Source organism: Sphaeramia orbicularis, chromosome 11 (assembly GCF_902148855.1).
Source record: "Sphaeramia orbicularis chromosome 11, fSphaOr1.1, whole genome shotgun sequence".
Classification (NCBI taxonomy): Eukaryota; Metazoa; Chordata; class Actinopteri; order Kurtiformes; family Apogonidae; genus Sphaeramia; species Sphaeramia orbicularis.
Window position 1 is genome coordinate 35,846,392 of NC_043967.1, and position 26,423 is coordinate 35,872,814.

The window sequence follows — 26,423 nt, forward strand, 5'->3', positions numbered from 1 at the left end:
CAAAACTTTTCTGCTGTAACAAAACATTCTGGCCTCTTTTTGACATGGGGGCGTGGTTAGATGAGAGGTGTGTCCAGACTTGGTCTAGACAGAAAGCAATATTAACCCTTTCATGCATAGTGGTCACTACAGTGGACAGTTATTCTCCAGCTGTTCTCTTGTATATTCATGAGTTTAGTTGTTTTAGTTTCATATCAGCCAACACAGTGGACGCTTATGCATCATTTTGTAAACTGCAATTCATACCATTACTGTAACTTTGCTGTTCTTGAGTGGAAATCAATTGTTAATTGTTATTTTTTGCATATTATCTCCATGAAGTGAGAAATTACTTGTATTAAAATATGTTAAAATGTGAGAAAACATCAGATTAGCTGCATTAAACATGGTTTCATTTCATTGTTTTCATATCACTTTATGATATTGGGTTTTAAATACATGTTTCTTTGCTTCAAGAATAAAATTCATGGTGTAGCTGAGCGGACATTTTTGTACATCTATGAAAAAAAAACCTCAATCTCATTGTTTTTTTTTCATGTCTAAGGAGGAATGAAAACACTAAAAAAAAAAAAAAACTCAACTAAGGTTCTCATAATTCATGTATGAAAGGGTTAATGGTGATGGGCAGACATCGTTTCATTCACTACAATGGAGCGATTGCGAAGTTCCACCATAATGTGTCTATTTCACCTTAACCCTTTCATGCATCAATTATGAGAACCTTAGTCAATACGTTTTTTTTGAGTGATTTTTTATTTTTCCTCTTTAGGCATGAAAAAAAAACAATGCAATTGAATTTTTTTACGACCCTGTTTTTCATGGAGTTACAAAAATGTCCACTCAGCTGGACACCATGTGTTTAATTTTTGATGCGAAGATACATGTATTTAAAACCCATCATCAGAAAGTGATATGTGTGAAAAATATGAAATAAAAACATTTTTAATGCTGCTAATGCCGTTTTCTCACATTTTAACATACTCTAATACTAGTTGTTACTCAATTCATGGAGATAATATACAAAAAAAAAACTTTTTGTTCAAGAAAACTGTTAATTATGGTCTAATAGCCTAATAATTAGCAATTGATTTACACTCAAACATGTTGCTGCAGATTAGGTTTATCTAGAACAACAAAGTTTTATCTAGAACAACAAAGCTACAGTAATGGTATGAATTTCAGTGTTCGGGATGATGCATAAGTGTCCACTGTGTTGGCTGATATGGAACTAAAACAACAAAACCCATGAATATACAGGGTGGGGAAGCAAAATTTACAACGAACATTTAGTTGTTTTTTCTCAGCAGGCACTACGTCAATTGTTTTGAAACCAAACATATATTGATGTCATAATCATACCTAACACTATTATCCATACCTTTTCAGAAACTTTTGCCCATATGAGTAATCAGGAAAGCAAACGTCAAAGAGTGTGTGATTTGCTGAATGCACTCGTCACACCAAAGGAGATTTCAAAAATAGTTGGAGTGTCCATAAAGACTGTTTATAATGTAAAGAAGAGAATGACTATGAGCAAAACTATTACAAGAAAGTCTGGAAGATACTATTAAAGAAGAATGGGAGAAGTTGTCACCCAAATATTTGAGGAACACTTGTGCAAGTTTCAGGAAGCGTGTGAAGGCAGTTATTGAGAAAGGACGAGGACACATAGAATAAAAACATTTTCTATTAAATAAATTTTCTTGTGGCAAATAAATTCTCATGACTTTTAATAAACTAATTCGTTATACACTGTCTTTCAATCCCTGCCTCAAAATATTGTAAATTTTGCTTCCCCACCCTGTACAAGAGAACAGCTGGAGACTAACTGTCCACTGTAGTGACCACTATGCATGAAAGGGTCAAATAACACCACTTATTATTCGGCAGAGTGAAGTTGGTTCCGTTCTCGAAACCTGTTCCGAGATCCATAAATGGAACCAGTTTCCTTTACAGAACTCAGAACCAAACCAGGCTCCAAGCTCCAAGCCCTGGCTCACAGTCGGCCACACACCTCTCATCTAACCCCTCCCCCACAACAAAAAGAGACCAGAATGTTTTGTAACTGCAGAAAAGTTTTGTAGAAGCAAAATAAGTTTTGTAGGTGCATTTTTTTTTTTAAAAGAAATGCATATTTTTGGCATACAAAACTTTACTTGCGCTAACAATACTTCATGCACAGTGTTATCTGGCCTCGTCTTGACGCTGTACTTTCCCCTTTCTATTTTTCTCTGCTCAGTGTTACTGAAACCAAAAATATCAGCAGACCTTTAAATGTCAGTCTTTTGCAGTGATACATCCACAGAGTCTGGAACTAATGAAAACGGAAACTTAATTTGATTCTGCTGCCCTAATTGTTATTAAACTTCTCTTTCTTTGCTATCATTTTAGGCTTTAATACTTGAGAGCAAGAGATGAACACAATCTTTTTTCTTGTCATTTCATATAAACCCCCCCCCCCCCCCCCCCCCCCCCCCCCCTTTTTTTTTTTTTTTTTTTTTTTTTTTTTTTGACATGACAAAATTTAAAACCCTCATCCTTGGAACGTGTCCTTCATTTTCCCACTAAAATGCTCTTTGCTTCACATTTGGCTTGTTGGGATCTGGTCACCCCACACTCTTGAACATGTAAAGATGAAATGTCAATTTTCTGGGTTGCAAATAAGTAATAAATAAAACAAGCCTGTCAAATAAAAAGAGGTCAAAGGAATATGAGCAAAATAATGTATTCTAGGCAACAAATCAAACTCTTCACAAAACAGACGGAGCCATTAGTTACAGTGAGTCATAAATAGCAAATAAATAACTAAATCTAACAAAACCGACTCAATATCGTCATGACTTTTGCCGTCTTAGTGGTGTGGGCGGCTGCACATTTACTAATAATTTGTAATCCAGGGTCGATGTGTCTCCAGCAGAACAGCCTCCAGGTGTGGGCTGCTAATATTCTGAAGACTTGAAATGATGCTCGTCAGTTGTATGAAAAACATGGCCTTTATTCATCAGAAACGCCAAGGACTTTCTGCACAAGGACACAGACAGGTTGCACATTTAATCATTTTCATTCTGCTTTCATAGTCGTCCAGATTATTCAGGACCTAGAACAAGGCGCTGGTAACCTTCTCTAATAATTCAGAATGTTCTGTGTGCTGTGATCGGATCAGAAGGAAAACACCACGGATGTATTATTAGAGGCAATATTAATACATCCATGAAACACACCAGCACAGAAGCAACGTTCTTTACAGAAGCCGAAACTTGATTTAAAAAAAAAACCAAAAAACTTAAATCTCTTAAATCTAATGCAGTGGTTCCCAACCTTTTAGGCTCATGACTCCATTTTAACATCACAAATTACTGGTGACCCCAGACATTCAAAACCGAGACTTTTTTTTGCTGAAATTAATTTGTTTTTGATCATGTAATAGTTTGCTATGCTATGCTGCAAATAAATGTTAATTTTAGACGATATTTAGGCTATATCCCTTTCATGCATCACTTATGAGAACCTTAGTCAAGATTTTTTTCCTGAGTGTTTTTATTCCTGTTTAGGCATGAAAAAAATAATGTGGTTGAAATTTTTTAATGAACCTATTTTTTTATGGAGTTACAAAAATGTCCACACAGCTGGACACCATGTGTTTAATTTTTGAAGCAAAGAAACAATATCAGAAAGTGATACAGTGTGTGAATACTATTAAATAAAAACACTTTTCATGCATCTAATCTGATGTTTTGTCACAGTTGAATTTACTCTAATGCTAGTTGTGTATCATCTTCATGGAGATGATACACAAAAAAAAACATTTTTGATTAAAAAAAACAGATAATGACAGAGTAATTAGAATCAGCAATTAATTTACATTCAAACATGTTAGTGCAGATCAGGTTCATCAAGAACACAAAGTTACAGTAATGGTATGAACTGCAGTGTATGAAATGATGCACAGGTGTCCACTGTGTTGGCTGATATGAAACTAAAACAATAAAATCCATGAGTATACAAGAGGACAGCTGGAGAATAGCAGTCCACTGTAGCGACCAGTATGCTTGAAAGGGATATAATGTATATTATTATGGACGGAGGCAGTAAAGCCAGGTGTAGATTACTGCACAAAGTGAGAATTTGATTTTCCTTGGTCAGGATATGTAGAAGTTAATTCTTTTACACTTTTTTCTATTTCATCAACTTGAGCCGTAAATAAAAATACCAAATACTCAATAATTGTCACATTTTTTAACCCTTTAAATGCTGTGTTTGTAATGTAAACAAACCTTTTTTTTTGGATGCAAAAAACACAACATTTTTTTATTTTTTTCAACATGCTACATAAAAAGTGGATCAAATATTATTTGACTTTTTCATCCTGGCATATGTCAATGATTAACTTCAACACTGGTTAATTTGCATTATTATTTTTGGTGCTAGGTCAAATGTACAAAAATACTAGCATCTGTCACCAAGTGTGCGTAAAATGCACACCTGTAAATCAAACTATTAAATATTATATATTGATTTATTTTTCTGCTCTAATTTGATTTTATTTTTGTAAATCAAGGTCAGCCCTAATCATACATATCAAATGGAAGAAATAGTGCCTTTTAGGCACACTTGGGAGACAGATGCTAGTCTTGTAATTTTCTGTTGTTTACAATGTGCACATTTTAGTTGGTGGCCAGAATTTTAAAGATCATGAAAAAATGAACAACTTTTGAATTGTAACCTTATTTAAATTGTGAAAAATAATATGAAGTTTTTTAACACGAAGTGTAAAGTGTGCCTAAAAGGTGCACCCGGATACCAGAGGGTTAAAACATCTCATTATGTCAAAATGTAATAAATATGACAGCAATAAATAATAATTGTACACATATTCATTATACTAGTGGTTAATACAGCATTTCCTATTTACACCTATTTAGGAAAAAAATAGCTTGAAGGAATGTTTTCAGGTCATTCAAATGGGGAGTAATAGATCTTAAAAAGTATATTTTTGTATTTTAAACATCTTTTAATTGATAAGTATTCACTAATATCATGTCTCCTGTGGTTCAACTTCTACATGAACTATAAATAAATAATAATAATAATAACAATAATAATAATAATAATAATAATAATAATAATAACTGGGCTTCCCCTTTCATTATAAGGCATTGATGCAGTATCCAAATGGTAAAATTAATGTCGTAAACAATGTGGAGATTTCCATTTGTTGACCCCCAGTGGATATCTTAATATTAATATCTGCTCTAGGTTTCCCAAATTATTGTTAGGTATGATTCTACTAATGGTCCAAAAATATGTGATGATGTATCATTATTATTGAAAAATGTTTCTCCAGGGAAAAGCATGAACTATTTTATAAACTTAAGGAAAACCATGAATAAAATGATAAAAATGTTTGTTAATTATGTTACAGATGAAGCTAAACTGGCTCTAGTTATATTTAAATCAGGTCAGACTAGTTATTCATTTATATATATATATATATATATATATATCTATATCTTTCATTGTGGGGCCTTGGATACATCTTCCTTCATTACTTGATACTTTCCCACCTACCAAAACAGATATTTAGAGTGAGACCTTTTTCAATATAGTCAGCTGCATATTCATGTTATCCTGCATGTCACATTCTTCAAGTGCAACCCTGTTAACATAACTATAAACATAAAAATAAAAACCTATCTGACATTGTTTTAAAGTTCTGTTTAAGTCACTAAACATGATTCACTCAAGGATCGACAGTGAAATTCATGTGATATGTTCTACCCTGTTAAACGATTATAACAGGGTTGAAGTTCAGTGACAGATTTTATTGGTACACTTAAAGTTTTTTGTCCCTCTGTCTGTCCTCTCTGTTTTATAATTCATAATTACATTCTTTTAAATTCCTCAGTTTGGCTAATAAATACAAAGCTCAACAAGTGTTCAGAGAAGGCAAACCTCCGCCAAGCACCCCAAACGGTGCGCATGTGTAGATGGACTATTTCTTCTTAAATCAAACAGTTTCATGGTTGTTCCGTACAGCAGAAAAATTGCGGTCAAACATGGTAATACATTTTTATAGGTTTTAAATTTTTATTATAGTTATAGTTTGATTGAATTAAAAGATTTGAACTATAGGTCTTCAGTATAGGAGGTCTGTAGTTGTTGTATTTATTTATTTATTTATTTATTTATTTATTTATTTACTGAATTTTAATTTTAAGAGAAGATATATTATTAATATTTCACAAATTGCATTTTTTTTTGATGATTTTTTGAAAATGGTGCAGACAAAAATAAAAGTCATCAGAGCGTAACGGAAGAGAAATGGAGCGGAACGATATTTCGTACAAAGTTGAATCTTGGTACCAGTCATGTGTATGTCAAATTATATTAAATTCCAATCAATATTTGTTGAGTTATAATAAAAAATGTGTGGTAAATGGGATTTTCAATGTTAAAATGAAATGTCCACAGAGTCCACATTCCACAGTGGATGTGGACAATTTTGTGCCAGATACAAGATATTGTTATAAGCTACAAGTGGATCAAATTGGAGGCTAATCAGAGTTGTTTTGAAATTTTTATGAATTTTTGAAAATTGCTCAGTGATGAGATATAAGAAAATTGTAGATTTTGTGACCTTGCTGTGACCTTGAACTTTGGCCTACTTGGCCCAAAATGTAATGGGTTGGTCCCAGGGCCTAGGCCTATCTGTGGGTACAATTTGGTAAAGATAGTTGGAATAGTTTTACCGTAAAGTTGCTAACAAACAAACAAACAAACAAACAAACAAACAAAGCAAAGTGATCACAGTACCTCCTGGTGGAGGTAACAATTACTGGATGAAACAACCTTGTTACCAGATAATGACGTTCATGCAAATAATCCCACTACTCAACATAAATACTCTGCGATCTTGTGATTCTGACAGTACCTGATGTCGGTCACGCTGATGTAATACAAATGTGTCTTCAGATCCTGGAAACTGATGCCAAAATGTTGCTCACGGAATCTCCTGATCACCTGCAGCACCTGGTGAAGAATGACATGGTGACTCCCCAACCGTATGGCGCTGCTGGCATGGTTATACTGCCCAGAGTCAGTGTTTGGTCAAGAGCATCGTGTCTTTCATACTTCTGCGGTGGTGATTTGAAGCCAAAATGCTACATAATACTGGTGGGAAGAAAAATGCAAACATCTAAGATTAGAGAGAACTTATCCTTTTAGATGTACTGACCTGTGAATGGGTGGTGGATGAACCATTTAGTCCTTTTGGGTTTGTGTGAACACCAGACGATGATGCAGCTGTAGTGTTCATATTCACATCTACATCACATGCCTGGATCAACAATGTAAACACATTCAGATGACAAATATGAAGCAGTAGAAGAGGGAGAATCAGATCCAAAACATTGCAGTACTGACATCAAATTGCTGAGCTAAAGTGGAATAATAACAACAACACTATGGAGCGAATGACTGCAAGTCTACAACTAAAGATGGACACTTCTGAACAAAGATGGAACTGTATTACTCTTATTTGGGTGACTGATGAAGGAATGGGAGCAGTTATAAGATTGTTATGTCTCTCTACGACGGATATTGTCCAACTGTAATTTTCTTTGGTAAAAACAAATATTTATTTTTCATGTGATTTCCCTTTATGGTATTCCTATTGCATTCCATTTACTTGTGCTTTAATTCTTAGGGTCCTATGTTTTGTTTTGTGGAAAAATGAAAATATAAAAATATCTAAATAAAAAGTTAAAAAAAAAACAACAACCCAACAATAATAAGTGGTGCCAGGCACAACAAACCCTGCCCCTCATAAATATTTCACCCATCATAAGTAAATGGGAAGTTTTTAAAAATTCATAAAAAAAATTTAACTTTGACCTTCTTTTCCCAAAATGTAATGAGATCCATTCTGGGTCACTGCCAATCTAGAAACCAAATTTGGTATGAATTCAACCAATAGTTTTGGTACTACAGACATTTGAAATTTCATCCATTATAAGTAAATGGGAAAAAAAAAGATTTTTTAAAATTCATAAAAAATGTTAACTTTGACCTACATTTCCCAAAATGTAATCAGATCCATTCTGTATCACTGCCAATCTATAAATCAGTTTGGTATGAATTGAACCAGTAGTTTTGCTGCTCAGGACATTTGAAATGTCACCCATTATAAGTAAATGGGGAAAAAAGATTTTAAAAAATTCATTAAAAAATTTTATCTTTGACATACTTCTCCCAAAATGTAATAAGATCCATTTTTGGTCACTGGCAATATATAAACCCAATTTGGTATGAATTCAAACCAATAGTTTTGCTGCTACAGACATTTGAAATTTGACCCATTATAAGTAAATGGGGGAAGAAAAATATTTTAAAAATTGATATAAAATTGTAACTTGGACCTACTTTTCCCAAAATGTAATCAGATCTATTCTGTGTCACTGCATCTATAAACCAAATTTAGTATGAATTCAACCAATAGCTTTACTGCTAGAGTGTTAACAAACAAACTAAACCAAACCATCGGGGGTGGGGTAATAATAACAATAAGAAGAAGAAGAAGAGGGAAGAATATAAGCATTTCTTGCAACTTTTTACTTTGACTCCCTACATTTTATCACAATATCTGTACTTTCTCCTCCTTACATTTTCAAAGCAGGCTCATCACTTTAGTTTTAATGCATTTGACAGAATTATTGATTATATAATTTAGACTGATTTCAACTTGAAGAGACAGAACAAGAGAATAAACACAAGAAGGCTCAACTTTTTTACCCCTATACTTCAAAATCATTCCAGAGTCTGTATGTTTTCAGTTCTACTGCAGTACAGAAGTTTAATCAGTACTCTTTCAGTCTTGTTTTTATTATGAATATCTGTATCTGAAGCTTTAGTACCTTTCCAAACAGCTGCATGTGTGCATTTACCACTTCCAACATGTGGGATGTGATCTCATTCAGGTCCTTAATACAACGGATATTCATCGCCAACAAAGACTTTTGCCCCTATGAAGTAATGGAAATGCAATGTGTCAGATAATTTAATGAAGATCTAGCACATTTTAAATCCTCCATTTGCATCAGTTACTTTAATATTTCGTAGACTTCCGTTAACTTTCACATATGTTCCTATAGCAGCGGCCGGATATCCAGCAGAGCCCTGTGGGAAATAATATGACAGTGAATATTTAACCCATAAGGACCCAGCACTACTTTTATGTCAGTTCCCAAATTAAATTCTCTATATTTAAACTTTCTGAAGTGATTTATCAGCATTTATTATAATATTATCCTCTGTATTATGCATTTTATCAGTACAAATCAGGTATTTTCCTGTATTTAATTTACTGATGAAGATGTTTATAAAAGATCAGATTAAAGGTGAAGGTTATTCTATAAAAAACTGAGAAAACTGCAGAAAGTGTGACTTTCTCAGTAAAATATATCATTAACTGAACATAAAGCAAACATTTCCATCCAGTGTCATTCATCAAGCTTTTACATTTTACTGGTGAATCTATGTTGTAGAAGATGATGGTTTATGTTTTGTCTGATTGCTGTTGTTGTTCATTTTGTCTTATTGTATAACTTCAAAGACGTACAGTACAGGCCAAAAGTTTGGACACACCTTCTCATTCTTCGCATTTTCTTTATTTTCATGACTATTTACATTGTAGATTCTCACTGAAGGCATCAAAACTATGAATGAACACATGTGGAATTATGTATTTAACAAAAAAGTGTGAAATAACTGAAAACATCTCTTATATTCTAGTTTCTTCAAAGTAGCCACCCTTAGCTCTGATGACTGCCTTGCACACTCTTGGCATTCTCTTGATGAGCATCAAGAGGTAGTCACCTGAAATGGTTTTCACTTCATAGCTGTGCCTTGTCAGGGTTACTTAGTGGAATTTCTTGCCTTATTGATGGGGTTGGGACCATCAGTTGTGTTGTGCAGAAGTCAGGTTGATGCGCAGCTGACAGCCCTATTGGACAACTGTTAGAATGCATATTATGGCGAGAACCAATCAGCTAAGTAAAGACAAACGAGTGGCCGTCATTACTTTAAGAAATGAAGGTCAGTCAGTCTAGAAAATTTCAAAAACTTTGAATGTGTCCCCAAGTGCAGTCGCAAAAACCATCAAGCGCTCCAACGAAACTGGCTCACATGAGGACCGCCCCAGGAAAGGAAGACCAAGAGTCACCTCTGATGCTGAAGATAAGTTCATCTGAGTCACCAGCCTCAGAAATCGCAAATTAACAGCAGCTCAGATTAGAGACCAGATGAATACCACACAGAGCTCTAGCAGCAGACACATCTCTACAACAACTGTTAAGAGGAGACTGCGTGAATCAGGCCTTCATGGTCAAATAGCTGCTAGGAAACCACTGCTCAGGAGAGGCAACAAACACAAGAGATTTATTTGGGCCAAGAAACCCAAGGAATGGACATTAGACCAGTGGAAATCTGTGCTTTGGTCTGATGAGTCCAAATTTGAGATCTTTGGATCCAACCGCCGTGTCTTTGTGTGACGCAGAAAAGGTGAACGGATGAATGCTACATGCCTGGTTCCCACCGTGAAGCATGGAGGGGGAGGTGTGATGGTGTGGGGGTGCTTTGCTGGTGACGCTGTTGGGGATTTATTCAAGACTGAAGGCAACCTGAATCAGCATGGCTACCACAGCATCCTGAAGTGACATGCCATTCCATCCGGTTTGCGTTTAGTTGGACCATCATTTATGTTTCAACAGGACAATGACCCCAAACACACCTCCAGGCTGTGTGAGGGATATTTGACCAAGAAGGAGAGTGATGGAGTGCTGCGCCAGATGACCTGGCCTCCACAGTCACCGGACCTGAACCCGATCGAGATGGTTTGGGGTGAGCTGGACCGCAGAGTGAAGGCAAAAGGGCCAACAAGTGCTAAGCATCTCTGGGAACTTCTTCAAGACTGTTAGGAAACCATTTCAGGTGACTACCTCTTGAAGCTCATCAAGAGAATGGCAAGAGTGTGCAAGGCAGTCATCAGAGCTAAGGGTGGCTACTTTGAAGAAACTAGAATATAAGAGATGTTTTCAGTTATTTCACACTTTTTTGTTAAGTACATAATTCCACATGTGTTCATTCATAGTTTTGATGCCTTCAGTGAGAATCTACAATGAAAATAGTCATGAAAATAAAGAAAATGCGAAGAATGAGAAGGTGTGTCCAAACTTTTGGCCTGTACTGTATGTATGCAATTTTTTTATTTTTTATTTTTCTGGCATTTCCGTGTAGGTGTGTATGTATGTAACTATGTGAAGATGATAAATGAGGATTCCTGATCCAAGGGACTTGATTTTTCATAATATGCGGATAGGAAGCTAAACTACAGGGTGTCCCATAAGTCTCCATACATAGGAAAAATAAATGTTTCTTGACATAAACCATTTTTATTTATATAATATGCTCTATATGACTGCCATTTTGTCAGGAACACATTTCAATGCTTGTCTGCTGAAGAACTATAAAGAAGAAATATAAAGAAATACATGTTAGAACCACATATGTATGGAATGTATTAGGTCTCCTGTGTATGGAGACTTATGGGACACCCTGTATAGACTGTTTTGTGGAGAAGGGGTGGGATTAACCCTTTCATGCATAGTGGTCACTACAGTGGACAGCTATTCTACAGCTATTCTCTTGTATATTCAAGGTTTTGATGTTTTATTTGCACATCAACTGACACAGTGGACGCTAATGCATCATCCCATACATTGCAATTCATACCATTACTGTAACTTTCCTGTTCTTGATAAACCTGATCTGCAGTAACATATTTGAGTGTAAACCAATTGCTAATTGTTATTAGACTGTAATTAAGGTTTTTTTTTTTGCTAAATCAAAAAGTGTTTTTTTTGCATATTATCTGAGTGAGTAATAACTACTACTATAATATGTTAAAATGTGAGAAAACAGCAGCAGCAGCATTCAGAATGTTTTTATTTCATAGTTTTCACACAGTATGTCAGTAAATACATGTTTCTGTGCTTCAAAAATGTCATTTTTAATCTGTTCTGTTGTTTGTACATGCAACCTGTGCTGCTACTCATTCTGTTTGTGTGTTCCCTCTTGGCCAGGTCGGTATTGTAAATGAGAATCAGTTCTTAACTAACGTACCTGGTTAAATAAATGTTAAATTAAAAAAAATAATAATAAAATAAAACGCATAGTGTCCAGCTGAGTGGACTTTTTGTAACTCTATGAAAAATAGGTTCATAAAAAATTTTTCTATCACGTTGTTTTAATTTCATGCCTAAAGAGGAATAAAAACACTAAGGGAGAAAAAAAAATTAGATTAAGGTTCTCATAATTCATGCATGAAAGGGTTAAATAAGTTATACTCCACTCCTTTTCGAATGTACAAATGAAGTCATACTTTGTTTTCACATACATGTATAGGTTTTTGTTTGTTTGTTTTTTATTCTCATAATCTGTTTCATTTGTAAAGACTAAGTAGGATACTTTGTTTTGTTGCATATTCAACATAAACTAAACTAATGGTGTTTCCATGGTAACTATGGAGCCTCTGAACGTCCAAATGGGTCATATCTGATGACCATGAAAGGACGACAAACTGCATTTTACACCAATTGTTTACATGTATTAATAAGATTAGTGCATCAACAGATATTAAATATTTTACATCAGTAGACAATTTTAGTCTCCAGTGGATGTTTGGGTCTTTATGGATTAATAAAGTGCTCCAGTGTGCCGTCTGCTTTGGGGGGTTTAGTTCGTATCAGAGCCTGTTGATGCTACTGGCCTCTATATTAACCCACTGCTTCACATTCAACGGGGGCCCGGTCATGTCGTCCACAAAGTACTGGATGTCAGTCGCAGAGGGACACAATCTTCGGATTATTCCCACTACAGACACCTGCAACCAGAGCGTACAAGTTCTGTTATTGGTCGCCTTGACTTTGATCTCAGATGGGTCAGACTAATAAAACAATAACATAATAACCTCTAAAATTTTAACAATATTATACCTGTTACTTAATGTTTTCTGCACATGTATAACTGATCAATTCAGTAAAATCGCACTTATTTTTCTTAAAGGAGTGATATTTTGCTTTTATAAATGGAATTATACATTTTTAAACATTTCCCTGTGATCTACATAAACTGTAAATCCGGGGTCTCAAACAAGCGGCCCGGGCGCCAAATGTAGCCCACCAAAGGTTCTAATCTGGCCCGTGGGATGTTTTTGTAAAGTACAAAAATTCCACAGTCTTGAATTGAACTGAGCAAAAAAAAAAAAAAAAAAAATTAGCTTGAATTAAGGAAAAAATGTTGAATTAAGCAAAAAAAAAATCTTGAATTAACAACTTCAAATTTTTGTCTTTGTTTTAATGCAAAAAATAACATTAAATTATGAAAATATTTACATGAACAAACTATCCTGTAACAATAAAATGTGAATAATCTGAACAAATATGAACAACCTGAAATAAAGAAAATTAAGCACAATTTTAACTATTTTCTACCCGTTACTCAGTAGCAGGTAGAACAGTAACAGTAACTGGGTCAGACCAGTAAAACAATAGCATAATAACCTCTAAAATTTTAACAATATTATACCTGTTACTTAATGTTTTGTGCCTTTGTCGATCCACTGAAATCTGTAAGTTGTACTGCACATGTATAACTGATCAATTCAGTAAAATTGCACTTATTTTTCTTAAAGGAGTGATATTTTGCTTTTATAAATGGAATTATACATTTTTAAACATTTCCCTGTGATCTACATAAACTGTAAATCCGGGGTCTCAAACAAGCGGCCCGGGGGCCAAATGTAGCCCACCAAAGGTTCTAATCTGGCCCGTGGGATGTTTTTGCAAAGTACAAAAATTCCACAGTCTTGAATTGAATTGAGCAAAAAAAAAAAAAAATAGCTTGAATTAAGGAAAAAATGTTGAATTAAGCAAAAAAATACAAAAATAAAAATCTTCAGTTAAGTCAAAAAAATCTTGAATTAAGCAAAAAAAAAAATCTTGAATTAACAACTTCAAATTTTTGTCTTTGTTTTAATGCAAAAAATAACATTAAATTATGAAAATATTTACATGAACAAACTATCCTGTAACAATAAAATGTGAATAATCTGAACAAATATGAACAACCTGAAATAAAGAAAATTAAGCACAATTTTAACTATTTTCTACCCGTTACTCAGTAGCAGGTAGAACAGTAACAGTAACTGGGTCAGACCAGTAAAACAATAGCATAATAACCTCTAAAATTTTAACTATATTATAGCTGTTACTTAATGTTTTGTGCCTTTGTCGATCCACTGAAATCTGTAAGTTGTACTGCACATGTATAACTGATCAATTCAGTAAAATTGCACTTATTTTTCTTAAAGGAGTGATATTTTGCTTTTATAAATGGAATTATACATTTTTAAACATTTCCCTGTGATCTACATAAACTGTAAATCCGGGGTCTCAAACAAGCGGCCCGGGGGCCAAATGTAGCCCACCAAAGGTTCTAATCTGGCCCGTGGGATGTTTTTGCAAAGTACAAAAATTCCACAGTCTTGAATTGAATTGAGCAAAAAAAAAAAAAAAAAAAAAAAAAAAAAAATAGCTTGAATTAAGGAAAAAATGTTGAATTAAGCAAAAAAATACAAAAATAAAAATCTTCAGTTAAGTCAAAAAAATCTTGAATTAAGCAAAAAAAAAATCTTGAATTAACAACTTCAAATTTTTGTCTTTGTTTTAATGCAAAAAATAACATTAAATTATGAAAATATTTACATGAACAAACTATCCTGTAACAATAAAATGTGAATAATCTGAACAAATATGAACAACCTGAAATAAAGGAAATCAAGCACAATTTTAACTATTTTCTACCCGTTACTCAGTAGCAGGTAGAACAGTAACAGTAACTGGGTCAGACCAGTAAAACAATAGCATAATAACCTCTAAAATTTTAACTATATTATAGCTGTTACTTAATGTTTTGTGCCTTTGTGGATCCACTGAAATCTGTAAATTGTACTGCACATGTATAACTGATAAATTGAGTAAAATTGCACTTATTTTTCTTAAAGGAGTGATATTTTGCTTTTATAAATGGAATTATACATTTTTAAACATTTCCCTGTGATCTACATAAACTGTAAATCCGGGGTCTCAAACAAGCGGCCCGGGCGCCAAATGTAGCCCACCAAAGGTTCTAATCTGGCCCGTGGGATGTTTTTGTAAAGTACAAAAATTCCACAGTCTTGAATTGAACTCAGCAAAAAAAAAAAAAAAATTAGCTTGAATTAAGAAAAAAATGTTGAATTAAGCAAAAAAAAAATCTTGAATTAACAACTTCAAATTTTTGTCTTTGTTTTAATGCAAAAAATAACATTAAATTATGAAAATATTTACATGAACAAACTATCCTGTAACAATAAAATGTGAATAATCTGAACAAATATGAACAACCTGAAATAAAGAAAATTAAGCACAATTTTAACTATTTTCTACCCGTTACTCAGTAGCAGGTAGAACAGTAACAGTAACTGGGTCAGACCAGTAAAACAATAGCATAATAACCTCTAAAATTTTAACAATATTATACCTGTTACTTAATGTTTTGTGCCTTTGTCGATCCACTGAAATCTGTAAGTTGTACTGCACATGTATAACTGATCAATTCAGTAAAATTGCACTTATTTTTCTTAAAGGAGTGATATTTTGCTTTTATAAATGGAATTATACATTTTTAAACATTTCCCTGTGATCTACATAAACTGTAAATCCGGGGTCTCAAACAAGCGGCCCGGGGGCCAAATGTAGCCCACCAAAGGTTCTAATCTGGCCCGTGGGATGTTTTTGTAAAGTACAAAAATTCCACAGTCTTGAATTGAATTGAGCAAAAAAAAAAAAAAAAAAAAAAAAAAAAAAATAGCTTGAATTAAGGAAAAAATGTTGAATTAAGCAAAAAAATACAAAAATAAAAATCTTCAGTTAAGTCAAAAAAATCTTGAATTAAGCAAAAAAAAAATCTTGAATTAACAACTTCAAATTTTTGTCTTTGTTTTAATGCAAAAAATAACATTAAATTATGAAAATATTTACATGAACAAACTATCCTGTAACAATAAAATGTGAATAATCTGAACAAATATGAACAACCTGAAATAAAGGAAATCAAGCACAATTTTAACTATTTTCTACCCGTTACTCAGTAGCAGGTAGAACAGTAACAGTAACTGGGTCAGACCAGTAAAACAATAGCATAATAACCTCTAAAATTTTAACTATATTATAGCTGTTACTTAATGTTTTGTGCCTTTGTGGATCCACTGAAATCTGTAAATTGTACTGCACATGTATAACTGATAAATTGAGTAAAATTGCACTTATTTTTCTTAAAGGAGTGATATTTTGCTTTTATAAATGGAATTATACATTTTTAAACATTTCCCTGTGATCTACATAAACTGTAAATCCGGGGTCTCAAACAAGCGGCCCGGGCGCCAAATGTAGCCCACCAAAGGTTCTAATCTGGCCCGTGGGATGTTTTTGTAAAGTACAAAAATTCCACAGTCTTGAATTGAACTCAGCAAAAAAAAAAAAAAAATTAGCTTGAATTAAGAAAAAAATGTTGAATTAAGCAAAAAAAAAATCTTGAATTAACAACTTCAAATTTTTGTCTTTGTTTTAATGCAAAAAATAACATTAAATTATGAAAATATTTACATGAACAAACTATCCTGTAACAATAAAATGTGAATAATCTGAACAAATATGAACAACCTGAAATAAAGAAAATTAAGCACAATTTTAACTATTTTCTACCCGTTACTCAGTAGCAGGTAGAACAGTAACAGTAACTGGGTCAGACCAGTAAAACAATAGCATAATAACCTCTAAAATTTTAACTATATTATAGCTGTTACTTAATGTTTTGTGCCTTTGTCGATCCACTGAAATCTGTAAGTTGTACTGCACATGTATAACTGATCAATTCAGTAAAATTGCACTTATTTTTCTTAAAGGAGTGATATTTTGCTTTTATAAATGGAATTATACATTTTTAAACATTTCCCTGTGATCTACATAAACTGTAAATCCGGGGTCTCAAACAAGCGGCCCGGGGGCCAAATGTAGCCCACCAAAGGTTCTAATCTGGCCCGTGGGATGTTTTTGCAAAGTACAAAAATTCCACAGTCTTGAATTGAATTGAGCAAAAAAAAAAAAAAAAAAAAAATAGCTTGAATTAAGGAAAAAATGTTGAATTAAGCAAAAAAATACAAAAATAAAAATCTTCAGTTAAGTCAAAAAAATCTTGAATTAAGCAAAAAAAAAATCTTGAATTAACAACTTCAAATTTTTGTCTTTGTTTTAATGCAAAAAATAACATTAAATTATGAAAATATTTACATGAACAAACTATCCTGTAACAATAAAATGTGAATAATCTGAACAAATATGAACAACCTGAAATAAAGGAAATCAAGCACAATTTTAACTATTTTCTACCCGTTACTCAGTAGCAGGTAGAACAGTAACAGTAACTGGGTCAGACCAGTAAAACAATAGCATAATAACCTCTAAAATTTTAACTATATTATAGCTGTTACTTAATGTTTTGTGCCTTTGTGGATCCACTGAAATCTGTAAATTGTACTGCACATGTATAACTGATAAATTGAGTAAAATTGCACTTATTTTTCTTAAAGGAGTGATATTTTGCTTTTATAAATGGAATTATACATTTTTAAACATTTCCCTGTGATCTACATAAACTGTAAATCCGGGGTCTCAAACAAGCGGCCCGGGGGCCAAATGCAGCCCATCAACGGTTCTAATCTGGCCCGTGGGATGTTTTTGCAAAGTACAAAAATTCCACAGTCTTGAATTGAATTAAGCAAAAAAAAAATTAGCTTGAATTAAGGAAAAAATGTTGAATTAAGCAAAAAAAAAAAAAAAAATCTTCAATTAAGTAAAAAAAAATATCTTGAATTAAACCAAAAAAATCTTGAATTAAGCAAAAAAATCTTGAATTAAGCGAAAGATCTTGAATTAAGCAAAAAATCTTGAATTAACAATTTCAAATTTTTGTCTTTGTTTTAGTGCAAAAAATAACATTAAATTATGAAAATATTTACATGAACAAACTACCCTGTAACAATAAAATGTGAATAATCTGAAGAAATATGAACAACCTGAAATAAAGAAAATTAAGCACAATTTTAACTATTTTCTACCCGTTAGTGTTTAGTGTCTTTGTAGATTCAAACTATAATGCACATGTAGAAATGATAAGCTGAGGCAGAATATTGTTAAAATTGCACTGATTTTTCTTAAGAAATTTCAGTTTTTACAGATTATTCACATCTGTTTTGTTTGGATAGTTTATAAAAGTAAGTATTTTCATAATTTAATGTTTTTTTTTCTTTACACTAACAAAAGACAAAAATAAGGAGTTGTCATTATTTATAGGTTATTCTGTTATTATTTTACTGGTCCAGCCCACTGGAGATCAAATCTGGCTGAATGTGGCCCCTGAAGGAAAATGAGTTTGAGACCCCTGCTGTAAATGCTCTGCTTGGGTCTGAATTCTTCATTAATTCAACTCCACAGGTCCATCTTCAACTCTATTTCTGAGTAATGACACCAGAAAGGTCGTTTTGAGCGCTGGCCCTTTAAATGCAAATGACCCCCCCCCCCCCCTCCAGGTTGTTGACCGTGCTGCTCTGTCCTGTTCAGCCACTTGTGTTTATTAATACAACCAACAACTGAACATTTTATGTAATCGGCTCAAAGTTTGGACATATTTTCAGTTTTTACTACAACCGCTGCTGCTAATAAATAATTGTCGTACTTGGAGAAATGTTTGCCGGAAGTCTTGACATTATATGTGCAAATGTTGTGATGTAACTAGTTATAAAACTTAACAAATTAAGCAGGAATTAAAACAGGTTGTAGAAATCCACTTGATTTTTGCCACAATGAATATAAAGATAGTTTTGCAGCACCTGAAGGGTTCAAATTCAAACTTTATGAACTATAAGGGTCCAAATACACAAATAAATGAACCAAAGATTAATAAAAGGGGGTTTAGCAAAATATGACCCCTTTAAGGAATTTCAGGTTTTTCAGGTTGCTCATATTTTTTGTGAAAGGGTCGTTTCTCGACATAATCATTTTCATAATTTAATTCAACTTTTTGACACTGACAGAAAGAGAAAAATGTGGAGTTCTTATTATTTACAGCAGGGATGTCAAACTCATTTTCTTTCAGGGGCCATGTTCAGACTAATTTAATCTAAAGTGGGCCGGACCAGTAAAATAATATAAATAATAGGTTAAGAACTCATAAATACTGTCAACACCAAAGTTTTCACTGTTTTTGAGTGAAAAAAGTCAAATTTCGTAATGAAAATGTTTACATCTACGAACTGAACTTGAACATAACATGAACAAATATGAACAACCTGAAATTTTTAAAGAAAAATAAGTGCAATTTTAACAATATTACGCCTTAGTTTATCATTTATACATGTGAATCACAACAACGTACACAAAATATTTAGTCACAGGCAGAATATTGGTACAATTCTATATACGTCTCAAGAAATTTCATATTGTTCGTATTTGTTCAGGTTATTTATATTTTTTGTAAAAGGATAGTCTGTAAATAAACATTTTTGTGTAATTTTACTTTTTTTTTTTTTTTAAACACTTTTTTTTCCATTATTTATAGGTTGTTATGGTTGTATTTTACTGGTCTGACCCACTTCAAATTGAATTGACCTAAAATGATTTTCACATCCTTGATTGTTATTATCTTCATTATAATTTTTGTATTTCACAAATTCATCCCAGGGGATGGATTGGACCCTTTAGCGGGCTGGTTTTGGTCCCCGGGCCACATGTTTGAAACCTGTGACTTATAGTGTATCATGAGATTATTTTACTGATACTGACCCGCTTTAAATAAAATTGGGCTGAATGTGGTCCCTGAACTGAAATGAATTTGACCCGCCTGCTCTCTACTGTTCCTCACCCATAGAGATTCAGTCAGTATTGACCTTATAAATACATATCTTGGACACTTATGTATATACTGTATGCTTTAGAATGCCATGTCGGTTTCTTCTCAGCCCTTTACCACAGCGCTCAGTAGGAAAGCTGCCAAATCTATAATAAAGGATGTGATGAACTGAGATTGAGGGGACAGGATACCATTTCTGCTCATTCTGTCAAAAGCGATAGGGTTATTTGATGGCCTTGACGTGTCTCGGTCTTGATCTTGGCCTGTTCAAGTCTTGGTTCTTAGGATTACAGACTTAAAAACAGCCTCTGCCCTTGGGCCAAAAGAGTGATAAACCAGCTGTCGTTGCTTAATCCTGCTTTCCCACAGCATCTTCAAATGCAGTGACATAGATTTGGATCTGCTTTTCTTACCATAATGACTTTTAAAAGTTTTTATTCATATTGTCAGCTTGTTTTCTTCTTTTCATATACAGCAGGGGTGTTAAACTCATTTTGGTTCAGGGGCCATAATCAGCCCAATTTGATCTCAAGCGGGCCAGACCAGTAAAATAATGATTTAATAACCTATAATTAATGACAAATCCAAGTTTTTCTTTTTGTTTTAGTACAAAAAAAAAACCCCAATTAAATTATGAGAATATTTACATTTTACAAAAAAGATGTGAAAAACCTGAAAAAATAGAAATTTCATTTGAAAAATTAGCGCAATTTTAACAATATTATGCCTCGACTTATTATTTATACATGTGCATTTACACACAATGTTACATAAACATTTGGTAACAGGCAGAATATTGTTAAAATTTTGGAGTTTGGAACTAAAATTTGAACAATTTCTACAATATTCCATCTCTTATTATTAACACAACTCCAGATCACAGTGGATCCATAAATGCACCAAACATTTAGTTACAGACAGAATATTGTTCAAATTGCACATTTCGGGTTGTTCATCTTTGTTTTTATTTATGTACTTATTTGTATTTTATTGTGAAAGAATAGTTTTGTAAATGTAAATATTTTCACAGTGTAATCTTATTTTTTTCCACTTCAATTTTTTCTACATAATTTTTCCCAAAGAAAATTTGTCGTTGTCATTAATTATAGGTTATTGTGTTATTTTTACTGTAGATCACATTGGTCTGTATGTGGAACCTGAACCAAAAGGATTTGGACAACCTGGACTGTTCAGGTTCATTTTTGCACTTTCATCCTGCAGGGCCGGAATGGAACCTTTGGTGGGCCAGATTTGGCTCCCGGGCCACATGTTTGACACCTGTGGTATACAGAGTAGCACTTCTTTTTTTTTTGTGTAATTTATATTTTATTAATTTTAAAAGAACAACAAAATGAAAACACAACAATATGAACATGTGTGGGTAGCACAGTCCTACCAATTATTTTGCTTATATAATGTCCATTTTTTTTCCACTTTTTATTCATTTGTGGTTCTTGTAGTCTCAATCCGTGTGTTAGTTTATCCATTAGAAATATGTCCTCAATTGTATTTATCCATTGATCCTTTGATGGCACGTTTATCTTCCCCTATTTCCTTGTTATACATTTTTTTTTGCAGCTATCAACATCACCTTTACCAAATATTTATCGTATTCACGTGTAGTGCCATGGCCAAAGTTGTACAAATAAAGAATTTCTGGTTTCTTTGGAATTGTGTATCCTAATACTTGACATAGGACATTGTCGATCATTTCCCAATATTCCGAAAGTTTTAAACATTTCCAAAAAACATGAGAATGGTCAACATCCAACTCCCCGCATTCTCTCCAACATTCCTGATGCCTCTGGAACTGTTTACTTTTAAACTTGGGTGTAATAAAAAAAAATCTTATCAGGTTTTTCCAGGCAAATTCCCTCCATGTCCAAGAGCTAGTAGTTGTATGATGTAATTTCCACACGTTTAGCCAATCTATATCATCAATTTCTACGTCAAATTCTCTTTCTCGTTTTACTTTTACATAGTAAGTTGTTTGCTTATCAAGATTTATTAAGGCTTTATATAATGCTGAGATCATCCTAATATTGCTGTCTTTATATGCTTTAGTCATGATTTGAACCACATCACTCTCTTCCATGGAGGGTCCCACCTGTATTTCCCCTTTATAATAATCTCTCATTTGAAGATAATGGAAAAAGTCATGTTTCTCAAATTGATATTTTTGTGCCAAAGTTTGGAAACCCTCCAGCCTGCCATTATTTTCCAGAACACACCAAGCTGTAACTCCCATAGTTGCCCAATATTTATAGTTTTGGTTGATTTTGGATGGCATAAATTTGCTATCATATGCTATCCACTTTAGTTTTGTTGCATGCCTTTGGACTTTATGTATATGTCGAGGCCCAAAACGGAATCTGGCCCGATTCAGAATCGGGCCGGCCCAGAATGGAATTCTATTCTAGGCTGGCCTAGAATGGAATCTTGCTGCTATAATGTTATTTTTATACCATGTTTAATGCAAATGATCCATAATTCCATAATTTGTCATAATTTTACATTTTCAGTCTTACATACCTTGAGTAACTATTGTCAATTTCAGTCGATTTCACTGTACCATATATTGGTGGGGAGTACCACTAGGTTCTATTTGTAAATAAAGTGTATTATAGTTTACAATTAAAATGTTGTTTGTTTCATTTTTTTTCACATATTTGCAAATTCCATGTATTGATTTTTGTAATAATTTAGATCATTTGCATTAAACATGGTATAAAAATAACATTATAGCAGCAGGATTCTATTCTAGGCTGGCCTAGAATAGAATTCCATTCTGGGCCGGCCTGATTCTGAATTGGGCCAGATTCCGTTTTGGGCCTCGACATATACGCAACATTCTAAGAGAGTAGCACTTCTAATTTCGTGGTACAGTAAGGCTATTCAATTCTATTCTATGTCTCAGTACACTCAGGTCTAGGTTGGGACTGGTCTCAATGTACTGATCTTGATTCCTCATACCTGGTTGAGTTCCAGATCGCAGATTGCAAAGCTGTCATTAGTGACGTAAGCGGCGGACAGCAGCTGGGACACAGTACAGGGAAGAATCTGGAGAGCGGCCCTCTGTATTCAGATCAGATTTCAGTGAAACACTTCTGTACATTTACCACGGGAGCATGTTTTTCAGATCCCTAAAGTGTGTTTTAGCTGCTACTCACACACCTTTGTCACTGCTGTTTTGGAGCTTTCAATCCAACCAGAGGACACACTGCAGGCTTTGCCAAATCAAATCATAGTGTCTGGATTAAACTTGATTTAGAAGGGAAATAGTGTTAGATATAAACTCATTAAACCAGCTTACCTTGGCTCCACATGACAAAATATCTGTCACATTGGTAGCTGTAAGTATTTCTGAGCAGTTAAACCAGGGGTGTCCAATCCTGGTCCTCCAGGGCCTGTATCCTGCATGTTTTAGATGAGTCCCTCTTCCAACACACCTGATTCAAATGATTAGCCTATTATCAAGTTCTGCAGAAGCCTGATAACAACCATCAGTGTGCTGGAAGAGGGAAACATCTAAAACACAGGTGTCAAACATGCGGCCCAGGGGCCAAATCCGGCCTGCGGGATGACTTTGTGAAAAATTGCAAAAATTACACTGAAGATTTTGATATGTCATTGGCTACTTTGTTTTTTTAGCATTCCCCCAGAGGAATTATGTGAAAGTGACATTTATCTATTTAGAATACTACTTGCTGCAGGGAAAAAAGCCATCACCAAATATTGGCTTAAAAAGGACCCTCCCTCAATCTCCTTGGTGATAAAAATTGTCAACCAAATCCATTTAATGGAAATGATGACATACAATCTCCGCCTACAACCAGTGGTGCAGTTTGCCATTAGGCAAGGCAGGCAGCTGCTTGGGGCCCCTAAGCCAGCAGGGGCCCCCAAAGGACCAAGAGACTTGACACAGTCTAAAGAATAAGTTCACTACACAGCGGCAGTGAGAAGGTACAGTAACAACTAGCTGTCTCAAATTCTCTGAAGGGGCCCCCTGAGTCCAAATTGCCCCTCCCCCACCTGTATGTATGCATGTATGTATGTAGGTATGTGTATATACATATATATATATATATATTTTGTTTGTTTGTTTTTTGTTTTTGTTTTTTTTTTTTTTTTGTTTGCTTGGGGCCCCAGGGGACCCTTTCTACGCCACTGCCTACAACAGCACAAGGGTACTGGAAAAAATGGGACTTTTTTATTCAATCTGTGGACAGTAAACAGTATGTAAATGTCTGAATGTACCTGTGACCATTTCTGTTTGTTTTGTGTCTTATATTAAAACAATAAAAAATAAAGTACAAGAAAAAAAAAAAAAAATTACACTGAAGATATTAACAATCAATGGCGTCAAAATCATTTTAATTCAGGTTCCACATACAGACACATACAGTCCAATTAGATTTCAAGTGGGTCAGACCAGTAAAATATTATCATAATAACCTATAAATAATGACAACCCCAAAATTTCTCTTTGTTTTTTGGTGTAAAAAAATTGAAATTACATGAAAATGTTTACATTACCAAACTATACTTTTACAAAAAATGTGAATAACCTGAACAAATATGAACAAACGGAAATGTCTGAAGAAAAGTAAATGCAATTTTACCAATATTCTGCTTGTTACTAAATGTTTTGTGTGATTGTAAATGCACATGTGTAAACGATAAGCCAGGGGTGTCAAACATGTGGCCGGGGAGCCAAATGCGGCCCGCCAAAGGATCCAGTTCGGCCCCTGGGATGCTTTTGCCAAGTGCAAAAATTCCACAGTCTTGAATTGAATTAAGCAAAAAAAAAACAAAAAAAAACACTAGCTTGAATTAAGGAAAAAATCTTGAATTAAGCCAAAAAAATTCTTCAATTAAGTAAAAAAAAAAAATCTTCAAGTAAGCCAAAAAAAAAAAAAAACTCTTCAATTAAGTAAAAAAATCTTCAATTCAGTCAAAAAAACCCCTCAAATTTAGCAAAAAATTTTTGAATTAAGCTAAAAAAAAATCTTCAATTAGGTAAAAAAAAAAAAAAAAAAAATCAATAAAAAAAAAATCTTGAATTAAGCCAAAAAAATCTAGAATTAACAACTTAATTTTTGTCTTTGTTTTAGAGCAAAAAATAACATTAAATTATGAAAATATTTACATTTACAAACTATCCTGTAACACTAAAATGTGAATAACCTGAACAAATATGAACAACCTGAAATGTCTAAAGAAAATTAAGCACAATTTTAAAAATTTTTCTGCCTGTTCCTCAGTGTTTAGTGTCTTTGTAGATCTGATCCATGATGCACATGTAGAAATGATAAGTTGAAGAATAATAGTTAAAATTGCACTAAGTTTTCTTACGTTTTTTTAATTTAAATTTCAGTTTTTTCTTTTTTTTTTTTTTTTTGATAGTTTATAAAACTAAGTATTTTCATAATTTAATGTTTTTTTTTTTTTACACTAAAACAAAGACAAAAATTTTGAGTTGTCATTATTTATAGATTATTGTTATTTTTCTGGTTCGGCCCATTGCAGATCAAATTTAGCTGAATATGGCCCCTGAACTAAAATGAGTTTGACACCCCTGCAATAAACTGATAAACCGAGGCATAATATTATTAAAACTGCGCTTGTTTTTCTTAAGACAATTCAAGTTCTTCATGTTATTCAGATTTTTAAGGAAACTTTCTAGACGTGAACCTGATCATAATAGAATTTTACATTTTTTACTGTTATTATTTTACTGGTCCGGCCCACTTAAGATCAAATTGGGCTGAATGTGGCCCCTAAACTAAACTGAGTGTGACACCCCTGATCTAAAACATGCAGGATACCAGCCCTTGAGGACTGGAGTTGGACATCCTTGAGTTAAACCAAACACATGGAGAAACATGGAGGCAGTGTTTTCAGACTGTCATGTCCCATCAGGTGAAATGAATTACACCAATTATCAGAGTGGAAGACTAATGAGCAACTCATTTTCAGCTTTATTTTTATTAAAAATCCATCAATTCAACAGTGATTGACAGGTATTCACACCTCTGATAAACTTCATTTTAATCTCTTCAAAATATTTTACAATGACATAAGAGCGAAAATTGTTCTTACAAAAATGAGAGCAGAAGTTTGCCAGGCTGTAAGTGGAGATCTGTCATTTTTCATGAATCCCATTCTGACCGTGGTACATTTATGTAGAGGTGTAAAGGTGACCCAGTACTTAAATGATCGCACTTCAGATACTATGCATTTAAGAAAAGTATGGAAGTCAATTTGTCTCATCAGATTTTGAATTATAAAAGCCATTGAACTTCTAGTACTAAATTTTTTTGCGCTAAAATTAAGTGTCTGAATTTTTCGTCTCTCAATTC

General features: G+C 33.5%; 1 protein-coding gene across 1 annotated transcript; it reads right to left on the reverse strand.

Annotated features, from left to right (window-relative positions):
• Positions 1–2,939: 2,939 nt before the first annotated feature.
• Positions 2,940–25,916, reverse strand: LOC115428156 (replication protein A 32 kDa subunit-like). Its single transcript, XM_030147003.1, has 8 exons — positions 25,890–25,916; positions 23,035–23,136; positions 12,824–12,937; positions 9,103–9,174; positions 8,913–9,020; positions 7,235–7,336; positions 6,932–7,086; positions 2,940–3,021 (listed from the first exon to the last, which is right to left on the reverse strand). The coding sequence occupies exons 1-8, from the start codon at positions 25,914–25,916 to the stop codon at positions 2,940–2,942; spliced, it is 762 nt and encodes a 253-aa protein (XP_030002863.1).
• Between the last annotated feature and the right edge of the window lie 507 nt (positions 25,917–26,423).

Bases quoted from the DNA above. Each gene is read 5' to 3' on its own strand.
- LOC115428156 (XM_030147003.1), bottom strand. From the start codon at position 25,916: ATGTCCAACTCCAGTCCTCAAGGGCTG. The intron at 7,087-7,234 runs GTCAGTACATCT...GACTCTGGGCAG, and splicing joins CATCCACCACCCATTCACAG to TATAACCATGCCAGCAGCGC. The intron at 3,022-6,931 runs GTACTGTCAGAA...GTCCTTGTGCAG, and splicing joins ATCAGCGTGACCGACATCAG to AAAGTCCTTGGCGTTTCTGA.